The sequence below is a fragment of the Fusarium redolens genome (assembly GCF_020744475.1).
Source record: "Fusarium redolens strain MPI-CAGE-AT-0023 chromosome Unknown BKA55scaffold_20, whole genome shotgun sequence".
NCBI classification, from domain to species: domain Eukaryota; kingdom Fungi; phylum Ascomycota; class Sordariomycetes; order Hypocreales; family Nectriaceae; genus Fusarium; species Fusarium redolens.
This window is the reverse complement of record NW_025763683.1, coordinates 242,282-269,964: the sequence shown is the minus strand read 5'-3', so window position 1 is coordinate 269,964 and position 27,683 is coordinate 242,282. Positions and strand designations below refer to the sequence as shown.

The 27,683-nt window shown below is 46.7% G+C and overlaps 12 protein-coding genes across 12 annotated transcripts; 4 read left to right on the top strand and 8 right to left on the bottom strand.

The window, feature by feature from the left end:
* Window positions 1-674: 674 nt before the first annotated feature.
* On the top strand, window positions 675-2,329 carry BKA55DRAFT_695901 (Up-regulated during septation-domain-containing protein; the record flags this gene model as incomplete). The annotated part of the gene is made up of 3 exons (XM_046200213.1): window positions 675-960; window positions 1,011-1,816; window positions 1,868-2,329. 3 exons carry the CDS (start codon window positions 675-677, stop codon window positions 2,327-2,329), a joined length of 1,554 nt encoding a protein of 517 aa, XP_046043606.1.
* Window positions 2,330-3,470: 1,141 nt separating this feature from the next.
* Window positions 3,471-4,914, bottom strand: BKA55DRAFT_667406 (uncharacterized protein; the record flags this gene model as incomplete). The annotated part of the gene is made up of 6 exons (XM_046197831.1): window positions 4,700-4,914; window positions 4,617-4,640; window positions 4,423-4,584; window positions 3,855-4,368; window positions 3,563-3,816; window positions 3,471-3,521 (listed from the first exon to the last, which is right to left on the bottom strand). The coding sequence occupies exons 1-6, from the start codon at window positions 4,763-4,765 to the stop codon at window positions 3,471-3,473; spliced, it is 1,071 nt and encodes a 356-aa protein (XP_046043605.1). The 5' UTR covers window positions 4,766-4,914.
* Window positions 4,915-6,578: 1,664 nt separating this feature from the next.
* BKA55DRAFT_193344 (uncharacterized protein) lies at window positions 6,579-7,645 on the bottom strand. The gene is made up of 2 exons (XM_046185087.1): window positions 7,357-7,645; window positions 6,579-7,304 (listed from the first exon to the last, which is right to left on the bottom strand). The coding sequence occupies exons 1-2, from the start codon at window positions 7,591-7,593 to the stop codon at window positions 6,915-6,917; spliced, it is 627 nt and encodes a 208-aa protein (XP_046043604.1). The 5' UTR covers window positions 7,594-7,645; the 3' UTR covers window positions 6,579-6,914.
* A 7,542-nt stretch (window positions 7,646-15,187) lies between these two features.
* On the top strand, window positions 15,188-16,207 carry BKA55DRAFT_193331 (uncharacterized protein). Its single transcript, XM_046185086.1, has 2 exons — window positions 15,188-15,418; window positions 15,478-16,207. The coding sequence occupies exon 2, from the start codon at window positions 15,572-15,574 to the stop codon at window positions 16,076-16,078; it is 507 nt and encodes a 168-aa protein (XP_046043603.1). The 5' UTR covers window positions 15,188-15,418; window positions 15,478-15,571; the 3' UTR covers window positions 16,079-16,207.
* BKA55DRAFT_524576 (uncharacterized protein) lies at window positions 16,172-17,413 on the bottom strand (the record flags this gene model as incomplete). Its single annotated transcript, XM_046188726.1, has 1 exon — window positions 16,172-17,413. The coding sequence occupies one exon, from the start codon at window positions 17,411-17,413 to the stop codon at window positions 16,172-16,174; it is 1,242 nt and encodes a 413-aa protein (XP_046043602.1).
* A 1,239-nt stretch (window positions 17,414-18,652) lies between these two features.
* Window positions 18,653-19,375, top strand: BKA55DRAFT_544803 (uncharacterized protein; the record flags this gene model as incomplete). Its single annotated transcript, XM_046190756.1, has 1 exon — window positions 18,653-19,375. One exon carries the CDS (start codon window positions 18,653-18,655, stop codon window positions 19,373-19,375), a length of 723 nt encoding a protein of 240 aa, XP_046043601.1.
* A 92-nt stretch (window positions 19,376-19,467) lies between these two features.
* On the bottom strand, window positions 19,468-20,693 carry BKA55DRAFT_581300 (uncharacterized protein). Its single transcript, XM_046194039.1, has one exon. The coding sequence runs from the start codon at window positions 20,659-20,661 to the stop codon at window positions 19,729-19,731; it is 933 nt and encodes a 310-aa protein (XP_046043600.1). The 5' UTR covers window positions 20,662-20,693; the 3' UTR covers window positions 19,468-19,728.
* An 831-nt stretch (window positions 20,694-21,524) lies between these two features.
* BKA55DRAFT_524302 (uncharacterized protein) lies at window positions 21,525-22,028 on the top strand (the record flags this gene model as incomplete). Its single annotated transcript, XM_046188710.1, has 2 exons — window positions 21,525-21,822; window positions 21,880-22,028. 2 exons carry the CDS (start codon window positions 21,525-21,527, stop codon window positions 22,026-22,028), a joined length of 447 nt encoding a protein of 148 aa, XP_046043599.1.
* On the bottom strand, window positions 22,008-23,127 carry BKA55DRAFT_713004 (uncharacterized protein; the record flags this gene model as incomplete). Its single annotated transcript, XM_046200842.1, has 3 exons — window positions 22,008-22,487; window positions 22,517-22,636; window positions 22,688-23,127. 3 exons carry the CDS (start codon window positions 23,125-23,127, stop codon window positions 22,094-22,096), a joined length of 954 nt encoding a protein of 317 aa, XP_046043598.1. The 3' UTR covers window positions 22,008-22,093.
* A 314-nt stretch (window positions 23,128-23,441) lies between these two features.
* BKA55DRAFT_581297 (uncharacterized protein) lies at window positions 23,442-25,111 on the bottom strand. The gene has a single exon (XM_046194038.1). The coding sequence runs from the start codon at window positions 25,080-25,082 to the stop codon at window positions 23,598-23,600; it is 1,485 nt and encodes a 494-aa protein (XP_046043597.1). The 5' UTR covers window positions 25,083-25,111; the 3' UTR covers window positions 23,442-23,597.
* A 63-nt stretch (window positions 25,112-25,174) lies between these two features.
* BKA55DRAFT_712996 (uncharacterized protein) lies at window positions 25,175-26,133 on the bottom strand. Its single transcript, XM_046200841.1, has one exon. The coding sequence runs from the start codon at window positions 25,688-25,690 to the stop codon at window positions 25,292-25,294; it is 399 nt and encodes a 132-aa protein (XP_046043596.1). The 5' UTR covers window positions 25,691-26,133; the 3' UTR covers window positions 25,175-25,291.
* A 168-nt stretch (window positions 26,134-26,301) lies between these two features.
* On the bottom strand, window positions 26,302-27,389 carry BKA55DRAFT_581296 (uncharacterized protein). Its single transcript, XM_046194037.1, has one exon. It carries the CDS (start codon window positions 27,372-27,374, stop codon window positions 26,409-26,411), a length of 966 nt encoding a protein of 321 aa, XP_046043595.1. The 5' UTR covers window positions 27,375-27,389; the 3' UTR covers window positions 26,302-26,408.
* Between the last annotated feature and the right edge of the window lie 294 nt (window positions 27,390-27,683).

Here is a 27,683-nt window from a genome sequence, read left to right as displayed (position 1 = left end):
TAGCCCGACCCTAGGCAGTTTGCGTCCTTCTATGTATGGCTTTGTTTTGATGGCGGGGGTGAGCATCGGGCCTGGGCACCTCCTCTTGGTTCTTGTCCAACGTCGTCCCCAGGCCATGGCTGTGGTCAGCGGCCCCAACTATTCAGTCATGGCCATCAACAGGGGCAGATGAATGAAACAACCTGTCTTCCGGTGACTGCATGCCCAGCTACCAGCTAAGGAACCCAACTCGACGGCGCGCGATCATGGCGTTAAACCAGTCTTGGGGTTGCAATCCACACTTCGATTTGCTATATACCATCAATCCCACAACCGACATTGCACCCACGTCCTACCAGCTTCGTCAAAGCCGGAACACTCCACCCTACAGTATCTCCGTTAACCAATGCTAGGCTCGCCGCCCTAACATCGGCGGCAATATTATATCAAGCCGGCGCCATCAATCCCTAGCACTGACCTACTTCCCCTTCTAGCCCCTCGACCAAATAGGATTATATTGACACGATGGCTCACATTGCTAAATGCGTCGTCAATATTTGTGCCACCCATGTAACAAAGCCACCCTCTCAGTCCTCAAATGACTTAGTATGATCGCAACTCCCTCGACACTTTAAGTCTTTCGTTTTATCCCAGACTTACCTATCCTATCTCCTCAGAATCAGCTTCATCCAGAGATGCCATTTACTTGGGAATTGCGACAGCCTGACCCACTGCGGAAGTACCAGCTCTTCCCCAAGAAGAGGAGGTTGCCGGTCCTGAACAGCAGGACTAAAGGCGTGGATGTCGAGAAAGCTATTTCTACACTGTCGGTGCCAACGAGTGATAAGATAGACAAGCTCGCGCTAGCTCCCAGTGGCCTGAAAAAGAGGCTCGACCAGTATAGTTTGGTCCGACAGCGCAAAATCAGTGTACCAGAGCTTGGGCCCATGACAGCAGTTCAAGGCCTTACCATTGATTCCCGTACGTGATCCAAGCCTAGCATTTGATTTTGAGAACTGACTGAATACCAGCGGCTATTCCTGGACGCCCGCCCTTCCACGCGCGCTCTATTAGTGTCCCTTGTAATTCGTTCGGAAAGGATCTGCTTACAGATACTTCACTTTACATCTCCAGCGATGATAAAAGTCCCCAGCCTCAGTCTCACGGCAAAGAGGCTCCTCAGGCATGCCCTCAAGGCATAGCCACCGTCTCGCCGAAGTACCTTGACCCCCTGGTCAACCCCAAGTCTGATGCACCATTACCCTTACTCCAGCGCCTGCAATCCCTCAACTACTTCCCTACTAGGAATGATTCTCCTAGACTTGGTCGCATCAATGGATCGCCCCAAAGCCGCACGGCCTCCATACCCAAGTCTTCTATACCCGATCTCACGGCACCTAAGTCAGCATCGGCCAATGCCACGTCCTGCGGCACGCCGCCTACTCCTGTTTCAGCACCACTAATGGAGTCTAGTGCCGCGGCTCTTAAGCTATGGGATGGACGCTACACTCCTCCCACCATCACGACAGAAGCAGGTAGTGTCTCCCGAGGCCACCGAAAGGGTGGCTTGGAATCATCGGGGATCATGGGCAGAGTCCTACCGAGGGAGGAACCTGGCTTAGGCACCAACAACGGTCCATTCATCCAGATATCAGAGCCGAAGAGAGGCAAAAGCTCGGAGCAAAAGGCATTTGAACCGTTGCCTATTGGTCTGAAGCATGCCGATGCCTCTGAGCAACTCGAGCAGTCTGAACTTACTTTACTTCAAAAGAAAGCGTTCGACCAGGTAAGGCGATTCAATATTCTTAAGGCAGCGGATATCGAGACGCTTTCTAAGGTCAGTCATATAGTCAGTATTGCCAGCGGAACCCAACTAATAATTCTACAGGAACTCCGTCACTTGGATGAGAGGACTGAATACTTGCGTCATACCTACAATGCTCTCCGCATAGGCCACCGAAACCTCCACTCACGCATCTGCCAGTACCTGCGTTCTCCTCATATCGCCAAGTTCAGCCATGAGTTGTTGCTGAAACAGGAGGAGGTACTTGCGAGTCTGAATGCCTCTATTGATGACTGGGCGATGAAGTTGGAACAGGCAGAGAACCGACGAATCCGCGTCCATCAGAAGCTTCTCGAGCATATTGCTGCAGCTGCGTCCCTATCTGTTGGCGGATTGACCACTACACCGGAGCCACAACAGACCAACACTCCTGCTTCTGGCACCGGTAACATATCGACCCCGTCGCGAACCCCCTCCAAGGAAATATTAACCTCCGCTCGTCCTGCGAGCACTTGGCCCTCGCCCCAACGCGCCGTGGCTCGGGTTCTCAGCACCGTCGTGGAGTAGTCTATTGTCGGAAAGGCAGAAACACGAGAACCTGAGCAGCGTGTGGCAAGGACTGCATCTCCGAATCGAGCCGATGTGGAGAGTATCCGCATCTATGCTGGTGACGATTTGTATGTTTGACGAAAGGATATCCTAATGCCAGGGCCTTCTCTCCTCTAGAGTTACCACCAACCAAGAAAAATGAGCCCGTTAATGGCGTCATCTCCCTTCTCGCAAATTTCGTCTAATATGGTCTGTAGAAGCTGGGCAACGTCCATCTTTGTCCTTGATCATATGCAAAAGATGAGTTGGAACTTATCGGGAGCGAAGTTGGTGTATGTGTTGCTGCCCACTGCAAGACGATATATCCTGAATCAAGTCTCCTTTACTCAACAACGGGCCCGTGCATCAGACATTTCTATTTCGGCTCGATTGGTGGCGATGCTAATCAACTCAGTCTCTCGACGCCATGTCGGAGGGCAAAAAGAACAAGTCTCCAACTTGGTGGAATGCTTTCTGTTCAAACAGGGCAACATATGATATCTCAGAATGGTGTAAAGAAGGAGATCGAGAAGGAAATGGACAGGAGTGGTAGTCAGCCTGGAGTGGACCAAGCAAGTAAACCAAATTGCGAGAGGTGCGGCAAGCCCGAACACAATTTGCGGATGAGTGAGAGGGATATATGATTTATGTAAATGATCCCGAGTAGTATTTTAGAATTAGAGATGTTGTGGTGGTGTAATTAATATTGACTGAGATGGGGTGTTAGAAAATCCGCCCTTCGCTTATCTGTTGGAAAATCTGGGGATCCCCTTCCCTTCAGGATTCTGACTGCTAGTCTGAACGTCCTAGATTTAGAGTTCAAAGTCCTAGATGAAAACATCTAGAGATATAAACCCGAGAAGAACTCTCAACTCAATAATTAACAATCAAGTTCAATCAATATTTTCACTCAGCGCTACTGCGCAATATAAACAACGATTGGTTCTAAGTACGTTGATCATCAAGTGCTATTATGATAAATCAGACTTTAGTTGCCCTTGGTTGTTTTCGAGATAAATAGGTTAAACTTGGTCATAATACTCGTATAGTTGTATCATCGCATCCCAAGAGATTTTGTCCAAATTCATTAGACTCAGGTCGAGGTCTCCCCATTTCTTTCTCAGCCCTGATAAGGCTGTCTCGTCAGTTGCTCAGTAGGCCACGACATAAGCTCTTGCCAATCAGGTCCTAGATGGGCCTTCTCGCTTTAACCTCTCTTGTTGGAGACGAACCAATCCACCAGAAATTATCGAACCAGCTGGCCAGCCCGAAGTAATAAGCCAAAAGAACCAAAGCCCGTGGTCTAAGTAGCTGCAACAACTCGATGTACCGCGTTGGAGTAAGGACCCAGAAGGATGTCAGCCTTCTGGCGATCATTTTTGGATGCTCTCCAGCCTCTCTTGCTTGTATTACAACAGAGCCAATCCAGCAAGTCACCTTCTCATATGCCTCTGCATCTCCGTCATCTTCAACCTTCTCCTCGTGAAAAATAGATGCTCCAAACTGCGAAGGTTTGACTTATTAAAGACTATATCAGGGCTAACGTAAGACCTGTCCATAACTAAAGTCCTCAGCTTTGCATCTAGATCGTTGCGTAAGAGGGATGTTGCTTCTCGGAAGACACTCCCAAGACCTCGGGACATTTGCAACCAATGAAAGGGTGGTTCATGAGGGGATAAGGGGCGAACCATCAAATTTGCAAATGCATTAATCGCAAGCAGGGTTGAGACAAGGCATGCTATATCAGCATTCTCCCTGGTCATGCCTGAAAGGTACATTTGCTGTGCTTCTATGGCAGCTCCAGGGTGGCTTGCGCGGGCTGCTTGGGGCTCGGGGTCTGGATCTTTGCCTTCTGTAGACAAGTAAAAACATGATAAGGCCAAGATAGCGTTCAAAAGTGTCTCGTTCTGCAGAGCTAGCTTTGGTACCTCTTTGCTCCATAGTGTTTCGAGCATGAGGAGATGTGTTCCAGCAATTTGAGGGCATATTTCTGACATGTAGACGTGTAAAAGACGAAGCTCGAGATATCGGTGTTAGCGACTCTCTGAGGGAGTGTGACTAGGCGAGGTAACACTGCCATGGGCTGGTGATGATGCTGATCCAGGTTGAATTCTGGAGACATCTGAGGTTTGTGCTGGTACTGGTTGTTGTGTTGATGTTGTAACACGAACGTAGATGCACTCTACGCGATGCTTAAGGCATCCACCATGTTCCATTAGCTCAACATGGAGTTCCTACTGTACCAAGGTAATACAAGCAAACCTACACAAGTCGGTCTGACTTTATCACACTGTATTTTACAATAGCTTCGTATACAAGCGGATCATTTGTGAAAAGGCTGAATCTGACCTTGACTCTTCGTGTTCGACATCGCGTACATCCTGTCTTGGACTTTGTGTGATAGAGTCGCGGCATTCTTTTCGCTCTTGGGTCGTGGAGAACGGAGGCAACTGTAAACAGGTGCTAGGGAGTCACGTGCAAGCAGGGATACTTCAAGATTACGCACCGAAATGGTAAAACCTTCAAGGGGCAGAATTTGACAAAACACGAGATGAATACACAGATCTGGATCAATGGACCGAATACACGTAATGTCTGACAGCAACCAGCGGTTCTTCGATGCGACGCTAAATGCTCCAGATTGACAAAATACTCCGTCACGTGGCAACCTTTCCTAAAGCAATTCTGGATGGGAATTTGACCAAACTGGTACGACTAATGTATTCCTGGAATCCAAGTCGTCAACCTTCCATATAGAAAGAATACCCAGGGCATCGATCAATTTATGATTAATAGAATTAGTACTTTTTGCCGAACCGGTGGTAGACCGTCTAAACTGAGACCCTTGCTCTCTGCAAATCCACGGGTGGTGCCGTCTCAGGTACCGGACTTGTCGCAAACCAACAACACATCAAATTACCGAGCGCGGCATTTCACTTGCAGATGGCTTTGTTCCCTCCACTCACCAAGTTACGGCAGGGAACGAGCAATAAATGACTTGGGCTACGCCACCAGCACTGCCTGACTGCTCTAGAGAAAAAGATCAATTCCTTGACCTAGCGACTTTGGCTAGACTGGTCTAGAATCTGCACCTCGATTTGGTTGTCGTATAAAAATTGCGAGAGCAATCGGTAGAACCGCTTAGGCTCACAAACTGTTCGCTCATGTCTGCAACTGAGAAAGTTTTAGCTCGAGAACTCGGCTACCCGGACATCTCGTCCCCTTCTATTCATGCCCAAGAGAGTAATGGACCGGCACCGGAGTGGATATCTTATCAACCAGTCGATCAAAGTGCAGGACGCTACTCGACCTTGGTCAACCGGACGCGATGGGCCGAGAGCGGCAAGAGACTGACGACGAGGGTGGAGAAGAAATCCATGATGTCCTATTGTACGACCAAAATCAGCCATTGCTCTGGCGAGAAAGGGTTCGGGAGGCGGTGTTTCAGGGAAAGAAAAAAAAAAAAAAGGGGGGGGGGGGGCATCGAGCGCGGAAGGCCGCACAATGACGCACGAAGACGGCCACGCAGGCGGAAGTGGTAGAACCATCGAACATACCCTCGTGAACGGCTGGCCGTCATCCGTCATGCGTAGCAAGCGCGAGGATGTTTGGTGCATGTTGTTTGCCGTGACGGGATACTTGATGGGAGGTGGCTGGTTGGGGCCTGTGGCCATGTAAGGCTGGGACGGTGGGTGGTTCGCCGAAGCAGCTTGGATAGCGACAGCGCAGTCCAGATTGACGTTGGACAACAGGGACTGGCTCGAGGCACTCCCGAGCCGGTGGTTCTTGTCCGGGCGAGAAGGTTCTGAGGCAGGCGGGTCTCTGATATTGTTACAGTATAATCCTGAGGTGTTAAAAGGGTAAAATCTCGGAACCCAGAAGTTCATCTCCATCGCTCCGCAGGTTTGGCATCAAAACCGGAAGCAACTCTCCTTGACCCTTGCCGCGAGAAATCCGCTTCAACCGCCCTCCTCCCCAGGCCAATTACATGTAAAGCGCTCGAACCCGCCGTTCAAGCGCCAATCCTCTTCACTGGACTGCACACCCCGTGGGTGGAGCGTGGGCCTGTCCCGTCACTCATCAATCACATTCCCTTCCCTCTTCTCTTCGCCCCCAATCACGCAGATCTCGCAATCACGGATTGTGTGCGGAGGAGAAGGCGGCGGTTTGGGTTGGGGGGGAGGAACGCGGGGTCCTCCTGGCGGTGTTGGCGGAAGGTCAGGATCTCGTGCTTCGGGTTGAGGAGTGGCCTGTCGCAGAGGTGGGACTCGCGTCTCTGGAATCATGACGACTAAAGGAGACCGAGGAGGAGTAGACCGAGGAGGTCGAGTAGGATGAGCAGGGATGGTGGGCGTCTTAAAAAGCTCAAGCCAGGCGCATCGGTCGGGGATCTTCGGAATCAAATAGCTGCAAAAGCTGAAGCACGAAGCTGTAGTTGGTGTAGGCCTTGGGAATATTCGTCTTGAAATCCGGGCTCTCGATGAAGCGTAGGAAAAACTCGTAGACGACCTGGATATGCGGCCAAGCAACCTCAAGAACTGGTTCATCCTCTGGATCGAATATCTCATATTGGGGGTTCATTGGGGCGGAAGAGATTCCTGGCGAACATATGGACCGCCCTCGGGTACATAGACCCCGTGATGACTTGCCTGTTGTTAGCAATATAGTCGAGGAGCTCATATAGAACATGTCGCGCGTCGTTAAATCCGAAGATGTTATTGCACTGGTTGATCTTTTGCATGAACAGCTCCCGCCGTCGGAAACCTGGAAGATACTCAAGCGCTCTGTAGATGGAAATATCGAAGCGAGACGAGAGTCGCTTCGGTGTTCCTAGCGCCTTGGGTATCGTATCCCCGTTGTCAATTACCCCATGGATCAAGGGCAGCTTTTGGTTGAACCTTGGCGGTGGAAAGTCGTGAGGCATCGTTTCGTCGGCTCCCGGCGGGGAGAGATGCTAAGATCGGGAGTCAGCAACACACCGTGCGCGAGGATGTCGAACAACTTACGCCAGGGGTTGGGCTGATAACGACGGTCCCGAAGTTCGACGGGTTCGAGGGCTGCCAAGCACTACACTGTTCTCCAGGGTCGCTGTTGTTCGGCGGCAGCGGCAGATTGCGGGCCTCATCCAGAATTGACGACGCGGAGAACAGGGGTGCGAGAACAGGCGACTCGTGGAATGGATCACAGCATAATGGCGGCACGGTTCCATACTCGGAACAGCCGCTATCAGACCCGAGACTCATAACTCTTGGACGAACGTTTCATCTTGCTCGGCAGATGTGCTCTATCCTCCGGCGTCGCAGGATAACACCAGAACACATTCATTTGGTGGACTTCTCTACTATGTTTCAGCTGCTTTTAGTCAGCAGCTATGTCCTGCTAACACCAGCTGGCGAACAGCCGACGCGTCCATCTAGTTGGCACCCCGGCCGTCTCCCGACTTTTTTTTTTTTTTTTTTTTTCCCTTTCTCCTTTCCCAACAATCTCTCCCCCCTCGTTGGTGTCTTGGACCACTGGCCAAAGTTGTTTCCACACCATAGCCGCTAAACCGTCTTCTCGGGTGATTTCCATAGTTTGGCCGCTATGACCTTCTGCTCTAGAGGTAGCTGTCTCATCCTGGAACTTTGAAATCTTATTAGCCTGAGCTAGACGCTTTGCGTATTAGTGCATTTGCTGTTCGATGAGTAATAAAACATTCTCATTTGTTGATACCCCTGCACGGCGGTTTGGCCAGATCAAGATTCTCCGTGGAGAAGGCTCCTATGCCGCGGAGATACGCAGATTTCTCGCTTAGATGCCTGTCTATGATCTGATGCTAAAAAGGCTCCACTTCACTAGGATACGCCCCCGATCCGAAGAGGTTTATGGACCGACCCTCTCCTTTTCACTATCCGTCGCCGTGATTAGTTCATATCATCGAAGGTGACTTGGCCCACAGTATGTGTTAATGCGAGTGTCGAGATGGAAATGAAAGGAGCTGACGCTCACAAACAAGGATACGACAAGCAATCCAAACATTGACTACCATGCATTTACTGGACCTGGTGGAGGCGCGGCAGTGACTACAGCCGCGGAAAATGAGACCAAAACTGGTCGATTAAGGCTGCTATACCCAGGACTGTACGTGTACCAATGCGCAGCTGCACCAGTACCTGTCTGCATCGCCAACGGCATGTATGGACTCATGTACGTGCAGCCGGCCGATGGGGATCTTCCTGCTGTGGACAAGGAATACTCCGTGATGCAGAGCGTGTCGTACCATGAACCGCCAGAGGTCGATGATGATGGACGCCGATCCGAACAAGTCGAGTTTTCGTATCCTGTCAGACATTACGTGTATTCGGTCTATTGATGCAGATTCGTGTATTCATGTTGTGTTGGGTCCACGTTCTGCCCCTTGAAGGTTCTACCATTTCGGTGCGTAATCTTAAAGTATCCCTGCTTGCACGTAACACCCCAGCACCTGTTCAACACCTACTAGCTTGAGCCTGATTGACTAGCCCGGTTGGGTATTTTCTTTAATCCTCTTTTTACTACAGTGGGGGGGGGGGCTCAAGTCTAGCCGGATCAGGCTCATATCAGGATCGTATTATCCCTTTAGTCGGCATAGCCCTCCAAGCTGGCTACGACAAGGGGGTCAGACCAATCAAATTGCAGCCCACACGGGATACTTCTTTGCGCACCTATTTTATATGATGATAAAAGTCCCAGCAGTCATTGCGGTTACAAATTGGTACATGACACACGGCACAACCCATATCGGGTCTGCCTGCCCGGGCCGCTCGATGGCTGCTTTGTGCGTTACCCGAGATCTGTTGTAAATCACCCCGTTTTCTGCGCTTGGGTCGAGGCTGCCCTTGCCTGAAGCCCTTACAAGCTACGCAATCTGATTTAATGTGTCGATTGATATGGTTGATCTTCCTGTCTATGTGTTTTCGCTGTTCTTCTTGATCATCCTCGTCCTCTTCCCTCCCTGTGCGGTTCCTCTTTCTTCCTTGAGCTTCGTGACCGTATCTATTAAAGAGGGCGTTATAAATGCATTTCTTCCACTCTTCTGGTGTTATGTATGCCTTCCAATTTGGATTCCCCCTTTTCTGCAGGATATAACTGTTAATAAGTGCTACTTCAAGAAGGAAAGACCAAGCAAGAGCCTGCCAAGGCCCAAGGGTCACGGCGAAAGCGGTGATCATAGGTTGTATATGACCTCAATTGGTCACCTCGGTCAACGTGATTCATTTCATCGTTATAAGCAGCAGCAACAGTCGGGATCGAAATGACCTTTAGAGAATCCTCACCAAATTCTTGCTGTATCGGCTTTGAATGTGAGGCTTGGCCGCCCGGCTTCTTCCTTATTCTCTCAATGCGTTGATCATCGGCCCCGTTAAATACAGTTGAAAGGAAGAGCACGAGGTTGTTATCCTTCCACGCGATTTGAGCGACCTAAGGGGGGGGTTAACATATCAGTAAGAGAAACACATATAAATGCGTCAGGAGGCCCTACCTGCTCGTCAGCGGTCGGGATGACCTTGACCTGATTGAATTTGTAGCCCGATTTCCCGCTTTTATCCCTTTCTATATCCCTCTTTAGGTCCTTGTGGATGCCACAGTTAGGGTGGGCTCGGCCTATGGCCCCGTGGCCTCGATCTCGCAGGGCACGGAAGAGAGCTGCTGAGGAGAAGAGATTATCCACAAAGACGTGATACTCCCTCTTGATAGTTTATCACATAGGCAAATAACGACGCTTGGTGTATTGCTGAGAGCGATAAGCTGCTCAGTAGCTCCTTTCCCTCTCCCTTGTGTTGCCTTTTCTTTCTCAGGACGTTGCACGCCAGCTCTCTGTAGAACCAACGCTGGTATTGCTGGTCGAACTGGACAGTCCAGCCCTCAGGCAGAGGCGGCTTGTCAGACGGCGGCTGGTATTGGGGCTGGGGAGGAGCTGCATATTACTGAGCAGGGGGGGTCCTCCTTGGCCCCGGCTCTGATAGTCATATTGGCGGTGGCCTGTCAGAGTGTCAGTCGACACCAGGGCCCAACTCGGGTCAAGTTTAAGATGCGGTAGTTCGAATCCCGCGTGGCTTAACTTACCCTCGCTGGACTCAGCGGTATGAGAGGGACCGGCGGATTCCTCCTTCTTGTCGCCGATGCCGAGATTCTCGAGCTCCTTGGTAATCTTTTTGAAGAACGATATGATGAGTTAGTCTGCCCAAGTGTACGCAAGAGAGTGACGAGAAAAGTTAAAAAGGTGAAATTGGAAAATTGTTGGAAGTTGGCAGCGATGGCTTTGACACGGGCCGTTCCGGCGTGGCAGCTCTTCACTTTTAGGGGCCTCGTGAGGGACAACCGGGTCAAGCTCCTGAGGCTTTAAAATGTACAGCCCCGTAACCTTCATGTGTGTGACATCCTACCACAACCGCTTTTGAGCTGCCCTCAGGCTTTAAGTATAATGAAGTAAAGTCGATCCCTACAATAGATGACCTCGTACGCCCGAGGGACTTGTTTATATGCATTTCCCTTACTAATTCGTCCTTCCTAGGTCGCTCAAATCGCTTGGAAGGATAATAGCCTCGTGTTATTTCTCTCTACCGTATACAGCGGTGCCGATGACCAACGCACCCCAAAGAGAAGGAAGAAGCCTGCCGACAAAGGGGCACAATCCAAGCCGATACAGGAGACCTTTGGTGATGCCGTAATAAAGGTTATTCCTATACCGACTGTATCTGCTTCTTATAATGATGAAATGAATCATGTAGACCGAGGAGGTCAGATAAGGTCCTATACGAGCTATGAGCACCGATTTCGCCGTGGCCCGTGGCAGGCTCTCCTTTGGTCCTTCCTTCTTGATGTAGCACTTGCGAATAGCTTCATTTTGCAGCTCAAGACCTCACAGCCGCGGTGGCCGCCTTACAAGACCCTGGAGAGCTGGAAGAGGTGCATTTCTGACGCCCTATTCATCAAATATGCCCAAGAAAGCGGCGCAAGGAAGAGATCTCGGGCAGGGAAAGAGGAGGACATGAACGATACCCAGTCACGGTAAAATCACCTGCAAAGAGATATCAATCATGTCAACAGGGGGATATTCTCAGATAGCCTTGCTTGCAAAGGCTTCAGGCAGGGGCAGCCCCGACCTTTTAAAAAAAGGAAGGTTGAAAATACTCTCTCACAGCTGATAACAGCTAATACACAAAGTCGGCATCGAGGAGGCTCAGGTAGGCAGACCTGGTACGGCTGTCGAGTTTGTGAGGTAGCTCTTTGTAACAATCAAAACTGCTGGGACTTTTACCATCATACAAATTAGTATGTGGGAAGAGGTACCGTTAGTTTTATTCATTTTGATTGGTCCTACACCCCTGTCGTGACCCCGCTGAAAGGCTGTACCGCTCAAAGGGATAGGTTAAGCGCCTACGCCAGCCTGAGCGTGCTGCTCGCATACTGTCTGGATGTTGGTCTCTGCTTCGGCCACTGCCATCGATGCCATTCAAAAGGCTCCCGTGGTGGCTTGTACCCCCATCTTCTGAGTCCTGTTGAGCTAGGTCAGTTCTCTTTCATCACATGCGTGCGACCACACGACGGAAGCGTTGTCCATGGCTGGCATTCCGGTCGCGACGAAGAGCTCTCTAGCCGTGCTTGGTGGCAGCATCTTGAGTCATCTTAAACACACGGCCGCCGAGAGGTCTCTGGTGGCAGTCAAAGTCACCGGTTAGGGCGGTGTCTGTTCTTTTGTCGGTACTGTTGAAAAGCACTGTTAAACTGTCTTGGCTATTTTTTATTCATAATAGTTATTACTAAAGGTCCTTAATAAATATTAAGATAGTTTAAGGTATTATTAATTTTAGCCTTACTTAAGAAAGTAATTAAAAAAGAAATATATTAATATACTTAATATTAAAATATTTAAGTAAGATTATTATAATAACTAGCTATATATAAATAAGATATTAAAATATAAGCCAGGAGATAGGTATAAAGAAGAAGTATATAATATAAAACTTATTATTAGTTACTAATTAAGCCTTATAATACCTAATAATAAAATATATCTTTTTATCTTATAAGCTAACATCTTACTTTATTAAAGTAGTATTAAAATACTTTAAAATTAATAACTTTAAAATTTATATAAACTAGCTACTATTAATATTAAGAAGTATTATAAGTCCTTTTAAATAATTATTATAGACTTCTAAGTATAAATAAGTAGCTTTAATATCTTAAGTATTTTTATTTTTTTCTTATAAATAAAGTAGGCTATTAATTAGGGATATATATACTCTTAGTAATAACTTAAGATAGGTATTCTTTAGCTAATTAATAGGATTAGATATAAAAAAATAGTCTAATATTATTATTAATAGATTATTTTAAATTAATAATAAATTAAGATAAGTAGGCTTTTAATTATATATTAAATAGGAAGAGGATATTGTAATTAAGTATAATACTTTACTAGCTAGGCTATAAAAGTCTATTATTACAAGTTATTAATTACTATCTTAGGATAGGATCTTATTATTATTACTTTAATAAAATTAAAAAGATAATCCTTAAGACTATTAAAAAGTATTATTATATAATAAGAGACTTAAGAACTTGCCTATAAGTGTTAATATATTATTATATATATACTTATAGTAGGCTATATTAAGTATTTATAATAGCCTATAATATAATAGATATATAACTTCTTTATAATAATATAAGAAATATAAAAGTATTAACTTAAGAAATACTAATTAAGAATAATATATAAGCTTTACTAAGATAAGGATAAATTAATAAGGCTTAAGGTATTTCTTTTTATATAAGGTTAAGAGCCCTTATGTAATACTAAAGTATATTAGTATTATTAAGCTTATAATACTACCTTTAAAATCTTTATTAATAATAAAATAATAAAAGTATAATAAAGCATTAATTATAAGGTCTTATAAGCAGTCCTCTTTACTATTTAAAAACTAAGTAAAAGTTAACTTATTATTAAATAGTTTACCTATATTTATAGCTACTATCTTTTAACTTTTATTTTTTATTTTATTATATTTTTTATTATCTTTACCTTTATTTTTATTATTATTATTATAATTATTATCTTAGATCTTATTTTTATCTTTATTCTTATATCCCTCTTTATCCTTATAATCCCCTTTATCCTAATTAATAGTAAGATTTAAGTTAATATATTTTATAAACTATTATATATTATCTCTTTAAAGCTCTTATAAAGCTTTAAACTAATACTTTTTTAATTAATATCTTATAACCTTTCATAAAATTATTAATAATAATTAAAATAATTAAAGCTAAAAGTAGATAAAGCACTTAAGCTTTTTTAATAAATCTTCTTAAAAGATAATTTTATAATTAACTTAAAAAGCATTTTATAAAGGTAATCTAAAAACTTATTATAAAGCTATCTTCTTAAGTAAATATTTATCTTTTAAATTATCTTATTATAATAATTTAGGAGATAATTTAATATAATTATTATAAATACTAGCTTATACTTATTATATATTAAATTAAATATTGCCTTTCTTTTTACTATACTAAGAGGTAAAGGTTAATTAATTATATAATAAGGTAATACTATAAGGTAAACTAGAATATTATAATATATATTTCTAAATATTATTTCCTAGCCTATATACTATAATTAATTAGTTTATAAGGCAGAAGAAGCTAATATCTCTTTATTATAATATCTTTAATAATTATTTTACTAATTTCCTAAATAGGCATACTCCTTAATAAATAGCTTCTAAGTAAAAAGCTTAATAAAATCAGGATTAGCTTATAGAAGAATACTACTAGGTATAGACCTACTATTAAAATCTTTATTAATACTAATAAGCGATAACCTTTAAGTATTATTTACTATCTAGCTCTAGAATAAAACTTCTTACTAGATATAATCTTATAGCTAGTACTATTAGCTATTCTTTCTAGCTATAAGCTTTAACTTATTATAATATTTAGCCCTTAAGTAATCCTCTAGAACCTTCTAGCTAGTAAAATAAAGACTATAGTACTTATATAAATAGCCTTATTATATTATAAGGTATAGATAATATTATAATCTATTTAGCCTAGGGACCAAGGTATCTAGATCTAGGAGGTTTAATAAGGATAGGAGGGGCTTAAGGCTATACCAAGCAGATCTAGTAATGCCATGCTTTTTGCCGGGATGCTCCGATGCATGTTTAGGACTTAAAGCAAAACCGCATTTAGTATATATAATAGCTTCCTCTGGCGAATTATAATAAAGGCCGAGCGTCTTAAGCTTTTACACCTTTACTGGGGATAAAGTAGAATAGGTACTTTGCTCATAAACAGGGAAGAGGTCTATTATGACTAAGCATAGAAAAGTACATAAGATAGGATAAAGTAGAGGAGATTAAGTAGATGTTATATAAAGACGATAGATATACCAGGTTTAGTAAATAATAGTAAAATGCTGTTGTTTAGGTCTAGAGTGATCAAGTTATTAAACTTAATAAGGGTTAGCCGACGAAAACGCATCGCGTTTCATGTTTTAGGTTTTTAATTTCCATTAGTGCGGCATAGGAAACGCACTGCGTTTCCATTAAAAGAAATATGGGTCGGAAACTTTAGACGATGATTGGTCAAAAACAGGAAACGCAGTGCGTTTCTGATAATAATGCTTGAGTAGGGCTGTTCTCTCTACAAAGTTAGGACCTGTCCTAAAAGCGCGCGTCAAAGACGCGCTGTTCGCGTGGAATCCCGTAATCAAACTTTAATTATATTGTATATGTTGCAAGGCTTTGAGCTACCGTCCCAAACTCTACGAGAACCGTCCAGGGTTAGAACCAGAGCGCCAATGAAATGATTAAGCGCCCCTGCAATCGTTGAAAGTGGAGTCGCGGCAATGTCGCCAAGTAGCCCCTTTCAAGTGAAAGAGGAAAACACGAGTAACAGCCCAATCAGGACGCGTCAAAGTCCTCTTTGACTTGAATCTCGAGCTGGAATAATGATGTAGGAGGTTGTTCACAAGGTTCTCGAGCTTTCGTACAGGGATGAACCTTGGCCACTATTCCTCGATTTCCGATGCAGGTGAGTACAATCTCCAGTCCCCTCAATTGCTTGTTCGTTCCTGATCTTGGGATATCTAGCGACAATGGTATCATTATTCCAGAGTACCATACCAACCCCGACAACCCGCCACCTCCCGATTTCTGCGTCTACGTAGAAACACCGCTCGTCGGCATGTTGCCCGATTGCATCGACGATATGCAAAAGAGACTCGTCAGAAACACCTTCAACCACATCGACCTCAAATCCCTCCGATCCCAGCGACCAATAGCGTTCCACGTCCATACCCTCTCGCAGAACACAGACCGCGAACTCCAGCGGGTCCGAACAGCATTCGCCGCGCATTGGGGTTGGCTCAAGCGCATGATGCGGATGAGAGAGAAGATTGATATGGAATGGCCGAATCAAGCGTTCAGTTCCATGATTGAAAATCCGTATGACGTTCCCGAGTTCCTCCCGGGCATCATCATCCACAAGCAGAACTGGTTCCTCAGCATTTCGAAATACGGCGAAGATAATCCGAGGTTCTATGCGATCGGCGATACGGAGAGTTCGATGGGCGTTTATAAGATCGTGTATGTGTTGCAGGTTCTGCAGAATTGGGCTAAGACGGAGTATTGGGACTGGATGCGGAAGCTTTTGGTGCTGTGGCCTTTGGATCGGGATGGAAGGATAAGATAGTAGTTTTCATTTAGTGATACCCCTAGATTGTCAGGATACCCTTTTGTACTGTAGTCTCTTGTCTTCATTTTGTTCATGGCATCGGCGTAAGGTTTATTTAGTTGAGTATACAATCTCAGATACTTCCTCCCTAGTCAAGACCTTGCCAAACGAGAACATGACATCCGTCATGGTCTTGTCGATGATCTGCTCAATCTGCTCATCGCTTGTAACGCCAACCTCCCACAACGTACTCGGCAGCCCTGTAACCTTGACAAGCCGTGCAACGCAATCCCCCGCCTCAGTCTCTTCCCATCCCAACGTCTCATTAAAGATCCTCACGATCTTGCTCTGCGCCTCAGGGTTTCGCGCCTTGGTGTATCGCAACACAGGCGGAAGCATAATACAGCTCGTAATACCATGCATGACCTTCCCAACACTACCCAGTTGATGCCCAATTGCATGACTGGTGCCCATGTTCACTCTGTAAATAATAAAGCCCATGAGCGCCATGCGACTTCCGGCTTGACACTTGCTCACGCCATGCACAAGTTCTTCTTCACCTTCTTTTCCCCTGCCCAGTCCCTCTTTATACTCAACCAACCCTTTGGCCAAGTCTCGCAGTGCCTTTTCGCACCATTCTTGCACATCAGGATGCTTTTTGCATTCGGGGTTGCATAGCGTCTCAACGCAGTGGTCAACAGCACGTATTCCAGAGCTTAACCACAATTTGTCGGGCGACGTTCTCGCAACCCATGGATCCATGAGGATTAAATCCGGCGCACCGCCATCCTGAAGCGAGAAATGCTGCTTTTTCCCAGCGCTGTTGGTACAGCTCGCGGTATGGTTCCATTCTCCCGCTGATAAGCTCGTTGGAACAAGAATGAGCTTCACGCCCTCCGCCTTCTTCATTTTATCCTGCGGCGCAACGCCTTTCTCTTGATCCAGTAGATCTTCCATGTCTTTCTCGCTAAATCCTTTGGGAAGAGTGGCGGACATTAGACGCGCGACTTTACAGGCGTCGGAGTAAGAGCCGCTGCCGACGCTGATGACACAGTCTATCTTGTGCTCTGTGATGCGATGGGCAATGTCGATGACATCTCCGTATGGGGAGTGAGAGCCGACGCCTTCTTTGACGTTGGTGAGGCAGTCCCCAAGAGCTTCTTTGAGATCAGTAATCACCGGTGTGTTTTTGGCGAGAGCTTTGCTATGGACTAGAAGAATGCGCCGAGAATTCCATTCTTTGAGGGTGGAGAGGATGTCATCTTTGCTGTGAGAGTTGAAGATGGCATCGGAGCCGGGACGATGTCCGCCTTCGAGCTGAGAGATGCAATATGGCTTGAGTGTATCTGTCATGTTGATGTTACGCAAATTGAGAGTTAGTTTTTAAGAGATTATGAAAGATCTATGTTCTGCGAACAATAGCAAGTGCGCATTGGGCCCTCTGGGTCAAAGTGGATTAGTGACGTCTTGATTATGACGCTTTGCCGAGTTCCGGGCCACTATTCCCGCGTCTTTGCTGACTGTATCTCATGGTCCGATGCTATAATAAACTTACACCTTCTTGGAGGAAGGCCTTTAAGACTTCTACATTTCTACTCCTTCGCTGTTTCTTCAGGCTATCTCTGAGCATAATTGACTGACGCGAATGCCGTTGCTAGGTTTGCCACTAGGTGGCCTGATTGGTCCATTGCAGCTGCTGGCATAAGGTTGGAACTGCATAATGAGTAGGAGACATACTGTGTTGTTGTGGCCAAGGCTTTCAACGAGGCGCTTTGCGGAGCGTTGCACAAAGCTTTGGGGCACTACAAGAGCGCGCTGCTTATGTGGGCTATAAGAACTCAATCATGGGCTAGACAATTCTAAATGCTTATTTTAGTTGTTGCGTAACAGTTATCCAGGAGTCTTGTACATCACTAAGTTGATGGGTCATGGGACTAGCCTAAGATATTCCTTAGTGAAACAGATCAAGGTCATACAGTTTTAAGAAAAACGCGCGTTGTTTGTGCAACTAGGCTATGGATACTATTTGTGGCAGACGTTGCGAATTGAAGATGCTGTGAAACCTAACATAGCCAAGTGTTCCAGTCTACAGTGCCAGCCGACAGAAAACCCCCAGGAATACCCCAAGGAGCCCAGCGCGATCGTAGCACAGGTCCATCCATCAGCACAGTGCTCCGTCAAGTCGGGGTGTTGTACAAAGACCCTCAAGGCCATGTGATGCAACATATCTGGACAATTCTCCAGATTTGTGATAGACACAGCCTGGTAGCACATGTTTCAGAAAGAGGAAGATAGAAAGGTTATGCAGCTGCATAGCCGCGTCAGATAGGTTACTATTATTGTAATTAAGTCCTGTCAAGTCACACAGATCCTGGCTGTCCGCGATCTCATCGATTCCCTGCGGCTATGCATGCACGCTGTACCTGTGTCCTAGCCAGTACCATATCCTTTATTAAGAGAGCTATTTGAGTATCCAGAACCACTACTCTTGGCCCCAATTCCACTAGCATCCTCTTATCCACTGCCAACCATCAATCTGCTCCATGATCTTGTCTCATACCTCAATCATACACGCTTTCTCTTTCAGAAAACATGACTATCGGGGATTTCTTTGACTTTGACAAGACCGAATATGCACATCGCATATCCCACTACGACCTAGACCGTCTCCGTAAGCAGGAAATCGTCAAAACCCGTCAGATTACAGCTGCATTCTGCAGTGCCCAAATCGGGACCTTGACCGCCCTAGCAACCTCTGGAGGCACCTTCTTGCTCAGTGCGATTGGATTCCGTCGTCTGCACGTAGCAGAGTCGAAGCTGAAGCTCATCCGTGCAGAGCTCAAGAAACGAGATGTTCCTCTGCATAAATTACAGAAACGAGATGTCTTGATCCCCTTGGGAGCATGCGCTGTGGGCTTCGGCGTTGGTCATGGGTTTGATGAGGCCGCTATTCATGTCACCCACACCTTCGCTCCAGGCCTGTTTCCGGGTGACTCTGTCGCGCATGCATTCTCTATGAATCCTGGTGATTCCATCAGCGGTGCAGCGCATGGGGCTGCACAACAACTCCACGAGATGGGCCACGCCATAATGAGCCTGGACAATGGGGTTTCAGCAGCTCAGGATCTTGCGAGGGTCGCCATATCGGTTCCTCAGACGTCTGTTGAAGAGGCTGTCGGATTTCATGCTGGTATGGTTGCAATGCAGGCTGCCGAGAAGGGTATTGCTAGCGTGGCGTCTAGCAGCCTGGCAACGCAAGGCATGAAAGCCATGACTGGAGATGCTGATCAGATGGATGGCTTACAGAATTATTGAGCTAGCTAGTTTTAAAGCACTCTGATCCGTCAACGACGAAGGTCGCTCTGGGTTCAAAGTAGGAAGCTAGCCAATAAATAGAATGGCAATGAGTGTTATTTATAGCTCTTTGAGTCATGTATCTAATGCTGGAGATGTTGGCTAAAGAGTAAAATTCCTGTGGCTTTTTATCGAGTTGCAGATGTCGTTAATTTGTGCATATTGCCTGCAACTGCTCAAAGAATGTATCTGTGTCAGTGCTTAATACTTCCACTGACGATTTTGTATTACGCATTAGTCTATTTCCCTTGATATTCTGGCCTCATTCTTCCTCTACTTCTTCTATTTCGCTTCATTTCCTAGATCACGGCAGATCACGGCAAATACTGCCATTTTACATTTACCACCGCATCGTCCAGCGGGGCAAAAGCGTTGAACGCAGCCGTAGACAGATCCATCGAGTTTTCGTTTGAACAGGCATAACAAACGTCGACAATGGTGACGTCGATAGATAACCCGATGCGCCGGCCAGAAGTCGCTGTGACGCGAATCTTTTTACCGCACTTGCTCCGATCATACCTTCGGTAATCTAGGGCAACGACGAAGTCGGTGTCGTGGCTGACTGATCCGCAGTCACCCATGATGCCGTCTTGGTAAACCCATGTTGCGGAGCCGCCGGTGAAGATTTGCGGTTGTTCGTTGATTGGTGCTGTGGAGGTGCTTGGTGTTTCTTCGGTTGTGGATGGAAGGATAGTGGTTGGCTCTGAGACTTCTATTGGTGTGGCGAAGCTTGTTGTTTCTTCAGTAGTTGCTTCGGTCGTTACTTCGGTCGCCTCTTCAATCGTTGACGAGAAGTCCGTGGTGGATTCTGAAGCTTCTGTTGTTGTTAAGGAGCTTGCTGTTTCCTCAGTTGATGATGGGAGGATTTTGCTGGACTCTGAGACTTCTATCGTTATTGAAGAGTCTGATGTTTCCTTGTTCGTTGATGACAGCCTCGCGCTGGTTTCGGAGAACTCTAATGCTGTCGAGACACTTTCGGTGTTGGACGTCGTGGGGGAAGTGCCTTCGGCTGAAGATGAGTCAAGGGAGACCGTTGAAGAAATCTCATTATCGGGACGCGTCTGCGTAGTCTCGGTTGAGGACACAATCGAAGTAGTCGTCGAGGCAGCATCAAACACAGAGCTTGTCGCCCCCCAAGAGCTTTCGGTTAGAGTTTGGCTGGACTCAGGCTTGCAAGGACCAGCAGCTGCATCTTGGATACCAATGGCCAAGCCAAGAAGGGCTGTCGATACCTTCGAAAAGTACATGGTGGTCTAAATGGTGAATAAGAGAAGAGACAATACCCGAGTTTTCATAAGGCGGATTCTGGAAAGTCGATAGCTATAAAAGTAGGGGGCTGCCAAGCCTTAGCTTTGGAAGCTATTGCGAACTATCGATTGTAATTTAATTCATGGAACTAAATATAGCGCTTCTATTGGTTGTGGCGGATCTAAATCGATCGCCTGAAAGCACTAAATTTCCCGATCTAGCCCTGTAAGCTAACTTATTTTGTCTGCTACGTACCGGCAACAATCCCATGCATCTGCCACTTTGTCTGTCGCTATGATCACACGCTTATACGATACTAGAGCGTGAGAGATACTGATTCAATTCTCTCTTGTCTAAGAACGTTTGACTATAAGGATTTTCAATAGCTTTTTGCGGTTCATGAGCTACTCGTTCGCGGATGCGCAAGTAATTATTGCTAATGGGTTGACCTAAATGTAGTCTGATCACAGGAAGTTGTGTTAGGTATTTCCATGAATATATGTTGTGTGAAAGAAGAATTGCTGGAAGAGGGAGAGAGGGAGTCACCAAATATAAGATACGGTTGACTCCACTGCCCGTCCTACCTATCGCAATGTTCTGGCTGCCCGCTAGTCAAGCATCTCAGCATAGCCACTGGTGAGGATACGGCAGTCAATCCTAGTCAGACGCTTTCCCCCATGAGTCACCACGATCTCTCGAACCTGTTTAAAACGACACCAGCCTCTTCTACAGTGATCAATTTTGGAACAAAATGCTTGACATTTCAGACGATAACTTTTCGCAGCCGTCCTAAAGCACAGCACCCATCCTGCTCTCCCACGTCAAAAAGCGCCATCTCAATAAAATCTGACGACGCTGCAGCATGCCCTATCGTCTTCACAAACAAACCGACGACAAACCTCCCAAGGTACAAAAAGTCACATTCTACTCCTATCATCGCCCCTGCGACCACTATAAAAAGCGCTACTGTACCAGATACCGAACACCAAGGCAGTGCTGCACCTGCGCGGACTCAAGAGTTCTGCGCCCAGACGGTCGCTACCCCCGGTACATTGACGGCACAGGCTGGGAGCGCGATGCACCAAGATGGGCAAACTACTGTGAGGGGTGCCAGAAAGCAGAGAAAGAGTACGATATCCTTCGATCAGCGATTGTGCTTTGTGAACACTGGAGAAAAGGGTTTTGTGGTGGGTACGGGGTTTGCTGTATGTGTTCAGATATTCGGCCACAGTCTCACGATGGTCTCTATCCGCTGTATGTAGATGGGCTTGGGTGGGTTTACGGTGCGAAGAGGTGGCAGTTCTACTGTCAGTTCTGCAAAGATGTGCATGAGATGGAAGCTCAGGGGAAAAGAGAAGGTGCCTAGGTTCTTGGTTTCTACCGCCACAAGACTGCCTGCGATAAGTTATTCTCTAGCTTCCTACCAACTGCTCACCTATAGATCCTATGTTGAGCAGCTGAGCCTGACCAGTAAAAGTCATCATCAAGCAATGGAATGCTCACACCATACATCTCCTTGACCCTGAATCGCCTAGAAACCAAAAACGGCGCACCCTTCCACATCTCAGTATCGTCTTGCTTCCAGGGCAAATGAACAACAAACCGCTCCAAATGCCCCATCGCAACCAGCGGTGCAAGCATGTCTCTCTCCATCCCGACGAACTGTGCTCTTCCATCACCAGAAAGCCAAACCACGATCCGCAGCGTCCGCAGATGCGATAGTTTCACGAGCTCGGCGCAGACATTATTCCATAGCGTTTCAGTCTCTGGCGCTGGAACATCCAGTGTAATATCCCAGGCTTGAGGGTGGCTGTCGTAGTACTGACTCACACCGGCATATAGATGCCATCCGACTTCGATGTGTTGCATGGAAGCATAGTGTCCAGCGATGTGAGCGCTGACTTTGAGCTCGCTTGGCCGAAGCCAAAGCAGAAGGTGTTGTCAGAGTAGAGGTACGAGATGGACTCCATATATCTAAGAAATAAGGTCAGTATTGCTTCATGATGAAATTGGGAGGGTACATACGCTGCGCGACAAATCAGAGGGACTTTCAAGAGTCTTCTCTGCGGTAACCACTGATAATTCTCTGACTCAAACGCAGACTGTTTGAGTCCGCCACGATGCACGGTCAAGTGCACCTTATGATTCCCCATGACAAGGCGCCAGATCTGCATGCGCACCTCTAGTGGCAATTTGCTAAACAGCAATGATTCCGATTGCGCATCTTGTAGCGAGCCGACAGCAGAGAACTTTTCTTCCAGCGATTGAGTATAGGGCACACTCCAGTCGCGAGTGTCAAAATTGGGCTCTGGCTCCCACGCGTTATCTCTGTGCGTATCGGGATGCAGCTTCCTGTGCATCTCCTCAATTTCGCGTGGCGTCAGAGGTTCTTTCGGGAGTTTGGCGCCGCGATACTTGTACTTAGTATCGGTGTTTCTACCGAGTAAGCGATTCAAAAAGTCCATGGTGCCGCTATATGGTGCTTTTCAGTCTGAATCGGGTGGGGAAGAGTTGTCGCCTCAGCGTGGTATGCAATTGAGTGATGGGGATAATGGGGTTGTCTCTTCTTATGTTGTCGCTGCACGTTGGCGACGTACAGATAATCGAGGAATAAATGAGGGGGCTATCAAACTACACGACAGTCTACCAGAAACCGTAATGGGCGGCCTCAGACTTTGCAAGATGTAATGCCTAACGATGCAGGAGGCATTTCCATGTACGTATTGGGGTAATCTGAGCAGCTGAAAAGCCTTGGGCTGACACGAGGCCAGCGCTTATCTCGGCTCCGGCAGAGTAGCGTTAGATTATGGTTCCGCGCCTCGGATCCCCATTCCGCCCTGTTTCGGTACGGGGCATGCACTCCCAAACAGTCCTTGTCGAGTCGCAGTGTCATAAAATGCCATAGTCGGTTCATAAATCTAGATACAGTGCCGTACTAGATGTTCCTATTTCTGAGAGGATTGACAGAACTTGCTCTCTGGAGGTAATTGTTAAGCATCCTCTCCTCCTCAGCATTGCACACGTTTGTAGACCGCCCGCGTCGAAACTCATCGCCAAAGGGCTGAACAACTGTAGTCAAGGCTCTTGACAGCCCCCGCAGTTCATCAGCTTCGTCTGCCCATCTCCCACCAAGTATTTCCACATGTTCCAAGACAACATCACATGGACCTTCAACACGGGCCAGGTATTGTCCGAGTTTGCCAGCTTTTAACCTAGCCCCGACCAAATGAAGCCGCTTTAAACGCTTGTTATGTGCTCCGGCGAGGAGATCATTCAAACTGCGTAAATTAAAAAAGTTAATGGTGAGATTCTCGAGACCAGAAGGCTGGAGAAGTGCTGAGAGGAAGTCTGAAACTATATCCATCGCATCCTCTTGATGGTCGAAAAACCATCCCGTCATGGAACCTTTCACTGCGTCAAGAGTGAGCGTTTGCAAGTTCTGGAGCGATTCGATGAGTGAAACTCGCTCAGAGGGAGACATGGAGAGATTGGCGTAGCTACAGGGCGCAGAGCACTGGAGTTTCATCTCTCGCAAGGTTGCTCCTGCTCTGTGTATCTCAACTGGAAGCTTGTGTAAGAACTCGATTGGTGGTTCGAAATCAGGGTCGGGGTAGAGATTTGAAGCGTCTGACCAGGTATGAGGTCTCAACATGACTGCTCGTACAGATATGCGGTAGTCTCGGTCGACAAGGTAGGCATCTCTCTTGAAAACAGCATCTTCACCATCAGTGATTTCTAACCTATCGACGTGGGGCATTCTTGCCATGGCGGAAGCAATGGTGGAGAGGAAGGTCCCGTTCTCTCGCATTTGCTGTTGCGCTTCAAACAAAAGCTGATATTCACGATGGGCATCTCTTAGGATTTTCCGATACTCGATGTGTTCATCCGAGTCCCGCTGCGGGTCTTCTGGATCTGCGGTATAAATTGAGTTCCAAGCAGAAATCATATCCTTGCCCAATTCAAGCACTTCGTAATTGATCCAATCGGGCACATTGTAGGATATCCTCTCGTGCAGTTCACCCGGGATTACATCTTTCAGGTGGTCAAGATGCTGACTCATACCTGCGATGTGAGAATAGGCGAAGTGGCTCAGGTCGGCTGCCATGCGTTGTTCGTAGTATGGGAGCTTGACGTGAACGCTGCGCACCCCAGATCTGATCAATTGGTGACTAGAAACATTCTTCAAGCGCTCCAGAGACGTCTCGGTCATAAAGACACTTATTTCGGGGATGAGCAGCGGCGAGGCCCATTGGCAGAAACGTCGGCATGTCAAGCGGAGGGAGCGGATGTCATCAACGCGAGCAGCCGTTGGTTTATTTGGGTCCCTGGCGTGTAGCAGGAAATCAAATATACGATGGAGAAGTTCTGAGGGTGTAGTGTTGATCGAAGCCGCAGGTCGTGGCTCTGTGTGGGGAATCATAATTAATGATGGAGGATGAACTATTGTTGTGTTAGGGTCTATTGAACAGTATATAAGCCCTATTGCCTTAGGCCCTAATGTAGGGTCCTTACGTTTTTAATCCTATTTGGCATGGTGGTTTTGTACGACAGGATCAGAACGGGGTCTCAGCTTTTCTTAAGGCGGTGAAAGCGTGTCGATCAGGCTTAGTCAGGAATAGCAAGGTCAGATCAAAAGCATGAAAAATTCTTTCTGGACCAGGGAGGACGAAGAGGCCAGCGGCAGATAGTAACAATGCCATCAGTACCTTTCAGAGTCTCAGGAACAACATCCTCCTCAACACATTCAATAGCAGTTTGCAACGTGGTTTGGGGCCAGCCACCAGAGTTACTTCCACAGTGAGCTCCGCCAGGGACGAGGAACTGTCTGTAAAATTCATCTAGAGCAGTCATGCTCTTATTTGTTGTAGCTCTTATCGGGAAACATGATGCTGCGCACAGAGTCGTAGCAGTGTACTGATAAGCCAGCCGGGATAGAGCCGTCTGACTCGCCGTAGACGTGGATGACCTTGCCGCCCGCAGCTTTGAAGGCGCTGAGATCTGGGTACGTCGTCTGGAAAGAGTCTGCATACTTGTTCAGGTTATGCATCATTCACTCCTTGAGTTTGTCATAGGTTACGTTATCCAGGCTGGGATGGGCGCTTGAGTTCTGAAGCAGCAGGTAGCGTTCGACCCATTCACCGCCGAGGCCGCTGATGCTCAACTCTTAGCTTTCCGTCTCTTCATCGTAGGCGGTGCCGAGATCGGTAAATTCAGATCCAGTTCCATAGCTAAGGTAAGCACGTCGTCCCTTGGAATCATGAAGTCCATTCAAGAATTCTTGCACCACAGCGACATCTTGTGCGGTGATGGTCCCAATCTGAGCAAGAGTAGATGGCTGAGAGAACTGAGGAACAAAACGGCAGAAGACATGGAAATTGAGAGTGTTGACAAGTCAGATAGTTGTTGACAGAAAGGTCCAAATCTCAATCGAATTTATTGGTCGATATCGAGACTCTATTGTTGAAATATCATACAACTTATACTTGAGCTTAGAAGACTCTCGGGACATTCCCTCAGTCGAGCGTCCGGGAATATACAGGCCTATCATAAACCGTCCAGCGGATTGAAGTTAGCTTTAAACGAATCACGACCGACACATATGGCAAGGAACACGTAATGCAGTTCAAAATGAACAATCTGGCTCATTGCACTCTCAAGATATATCATCCTACAGGCGATATGCACACCTCATCGGCGGAATCTTAACGCTGCATCCACGAGGCTTACCATCATAGATATATTCCTCTCATGCGATTACGTTATCCTCCGTGTCTTTTCTGAGGAACTTAACCCGTCGTCTGTAACTGAGTGTGCCGTCCTTCTCGGGGATGACTTCCAGTTCGTGGTTTATCGGAATAGCGAAGTATCGTTTCTCCTCCGGCGGTACAGCCTCACTTTCAAGTCCAACGGCATTATCGTCAAGTGCTATATAATGTTCCAGCTCAATAAGACGTCTTCCAACTCTATACAGAGTCCCCACGTCAAACAGACCCTCTTTGGCCGGTCCAAGCTGCGCCATCCAGGATAATGCCATGTGACGAATTTTTAAATCTCGACACTTGAGGACGATGAAGAACAGCATTGGTAACCAACTCATTTCGAAGCTGAAACTTGATTGTGGTATGCGTTGGTGGTCTGGTGCTGTTGATAGGAGGGAAGCTTCTTCTGCCAATTTTACAGCATCGCGAAAAATATCGAGATGCTGATCCCACCACATTTCTGTATGTGACTTTTGCTGTTGGATGTAAATTCTGGCCATTTTGTGCTTGAATCTCATTCCATATATGGCGTATTTATCCGCTGTTGCAGTTGGGGGAAGTGCACGCTCAAGATGATTCATCTTGGAATCCCAGTCTTCCAGCAATGAAGCCAGCACAACCCTATCATCATTGCCATCGTACAGGCACCCCATTATCCGAATCATCACATCGTCAATCACTGTCTGCGCTTCTCGAGCATCACTAAACTCCGAAGGCATTGGTGTCTCGAATCCAATGAGCTGCGGAAGACGTGTCGGTGGTTCGCCACCGCCAAAGAAAAATGGCGTTATGCTCAAACGTCTGAATATGGGAACAAGATACTGACACATCCATTCCGGACGCGAAGAGTTGTTAAGAATCATGATGCCATGACGACAGTGCTGCAGAGCGGCGTCAAAGTCTCCTTGTAGATACTCAATACAAATAAAGAGTACGCAGAGAACTAGTATCATTTGCTCATCACTAGCAGACTTGACATGCTTTATAGCCGCATTGTAGTGATCAACAGCAAAGGTGCTACCACAGACCTGCCGAGTGATACGAGAGCCTCTAGCAAATTCTTCATAGAGCGAGCTAATCGACAGAACAGCGTGGCGCATGGTAGGCTCAAAGTGGCTGAACTGCATGACCAGATGCGTCCAGAAGTAAGAGTCGGTAGGACCCGAGAGGACCGGCCCAACCATTTCTGTAAAGAACTGGAACGCTCTACCTTCTTACTGATCGCGTGCGGATAGTTGGTTTGGGCGGTAGCATGTCAGGCT

Bases quoted from the DNA above. Each gene is read 5' to 3' on its own strand.
- BKA55DRAFT_193344 (XM_046185087.1), bottom strand. From the start codon at position 7,593: ATGAGTCTCGGGTCTGATAGCGGCTGTTCCGAGTATGGAACCGTGCCG. The intron at 7,305-7,356 runs GTAAGTTGTTCG...TCCCGATCTTAG, and splicing joins TTATCAGCCCAACCCCTGGC to CATCTCTCCCCGCCGGGAGC.
- BKA55DRAFT_193331 (XM_046185086.1), top strand. From the start codon at position 15,572: ATGTTGCCCGATTGCATCGACGATATGCAAAAGAGACTCGTCAGAAAC.
- BKA55DRAFT_581300 (XM_046194039.1), bottom strand. From the start codon at position 20,661: ATGTACTTTTCGAAGGTATCGACAGCCCTTCTTGGCTTGGCCATTGGT.
- BKA55DRAFT_581297 (XM_046194038.1), bottom strand. From the start codon at position 25,082: ATGATTCCCCACACAGAGCCACGACCTGCGGCTTCGATCAACACTACA.
- BKA55DRAFT_712996 (XM_046200841.1), bottom strand. From the start codon at position 25,690: ATGCAGACTCTTTCCAGACGACGTACCCAGATCTCAGCGCCTTCAAAG.
- BKA55DRAFT_581296 (XM_046194037.1), bottom strand. From the start codon at position 27,374: ATGATACTAGTTCTCTGCGTACTCTTTATTTGTATTGAGTATCTACAA.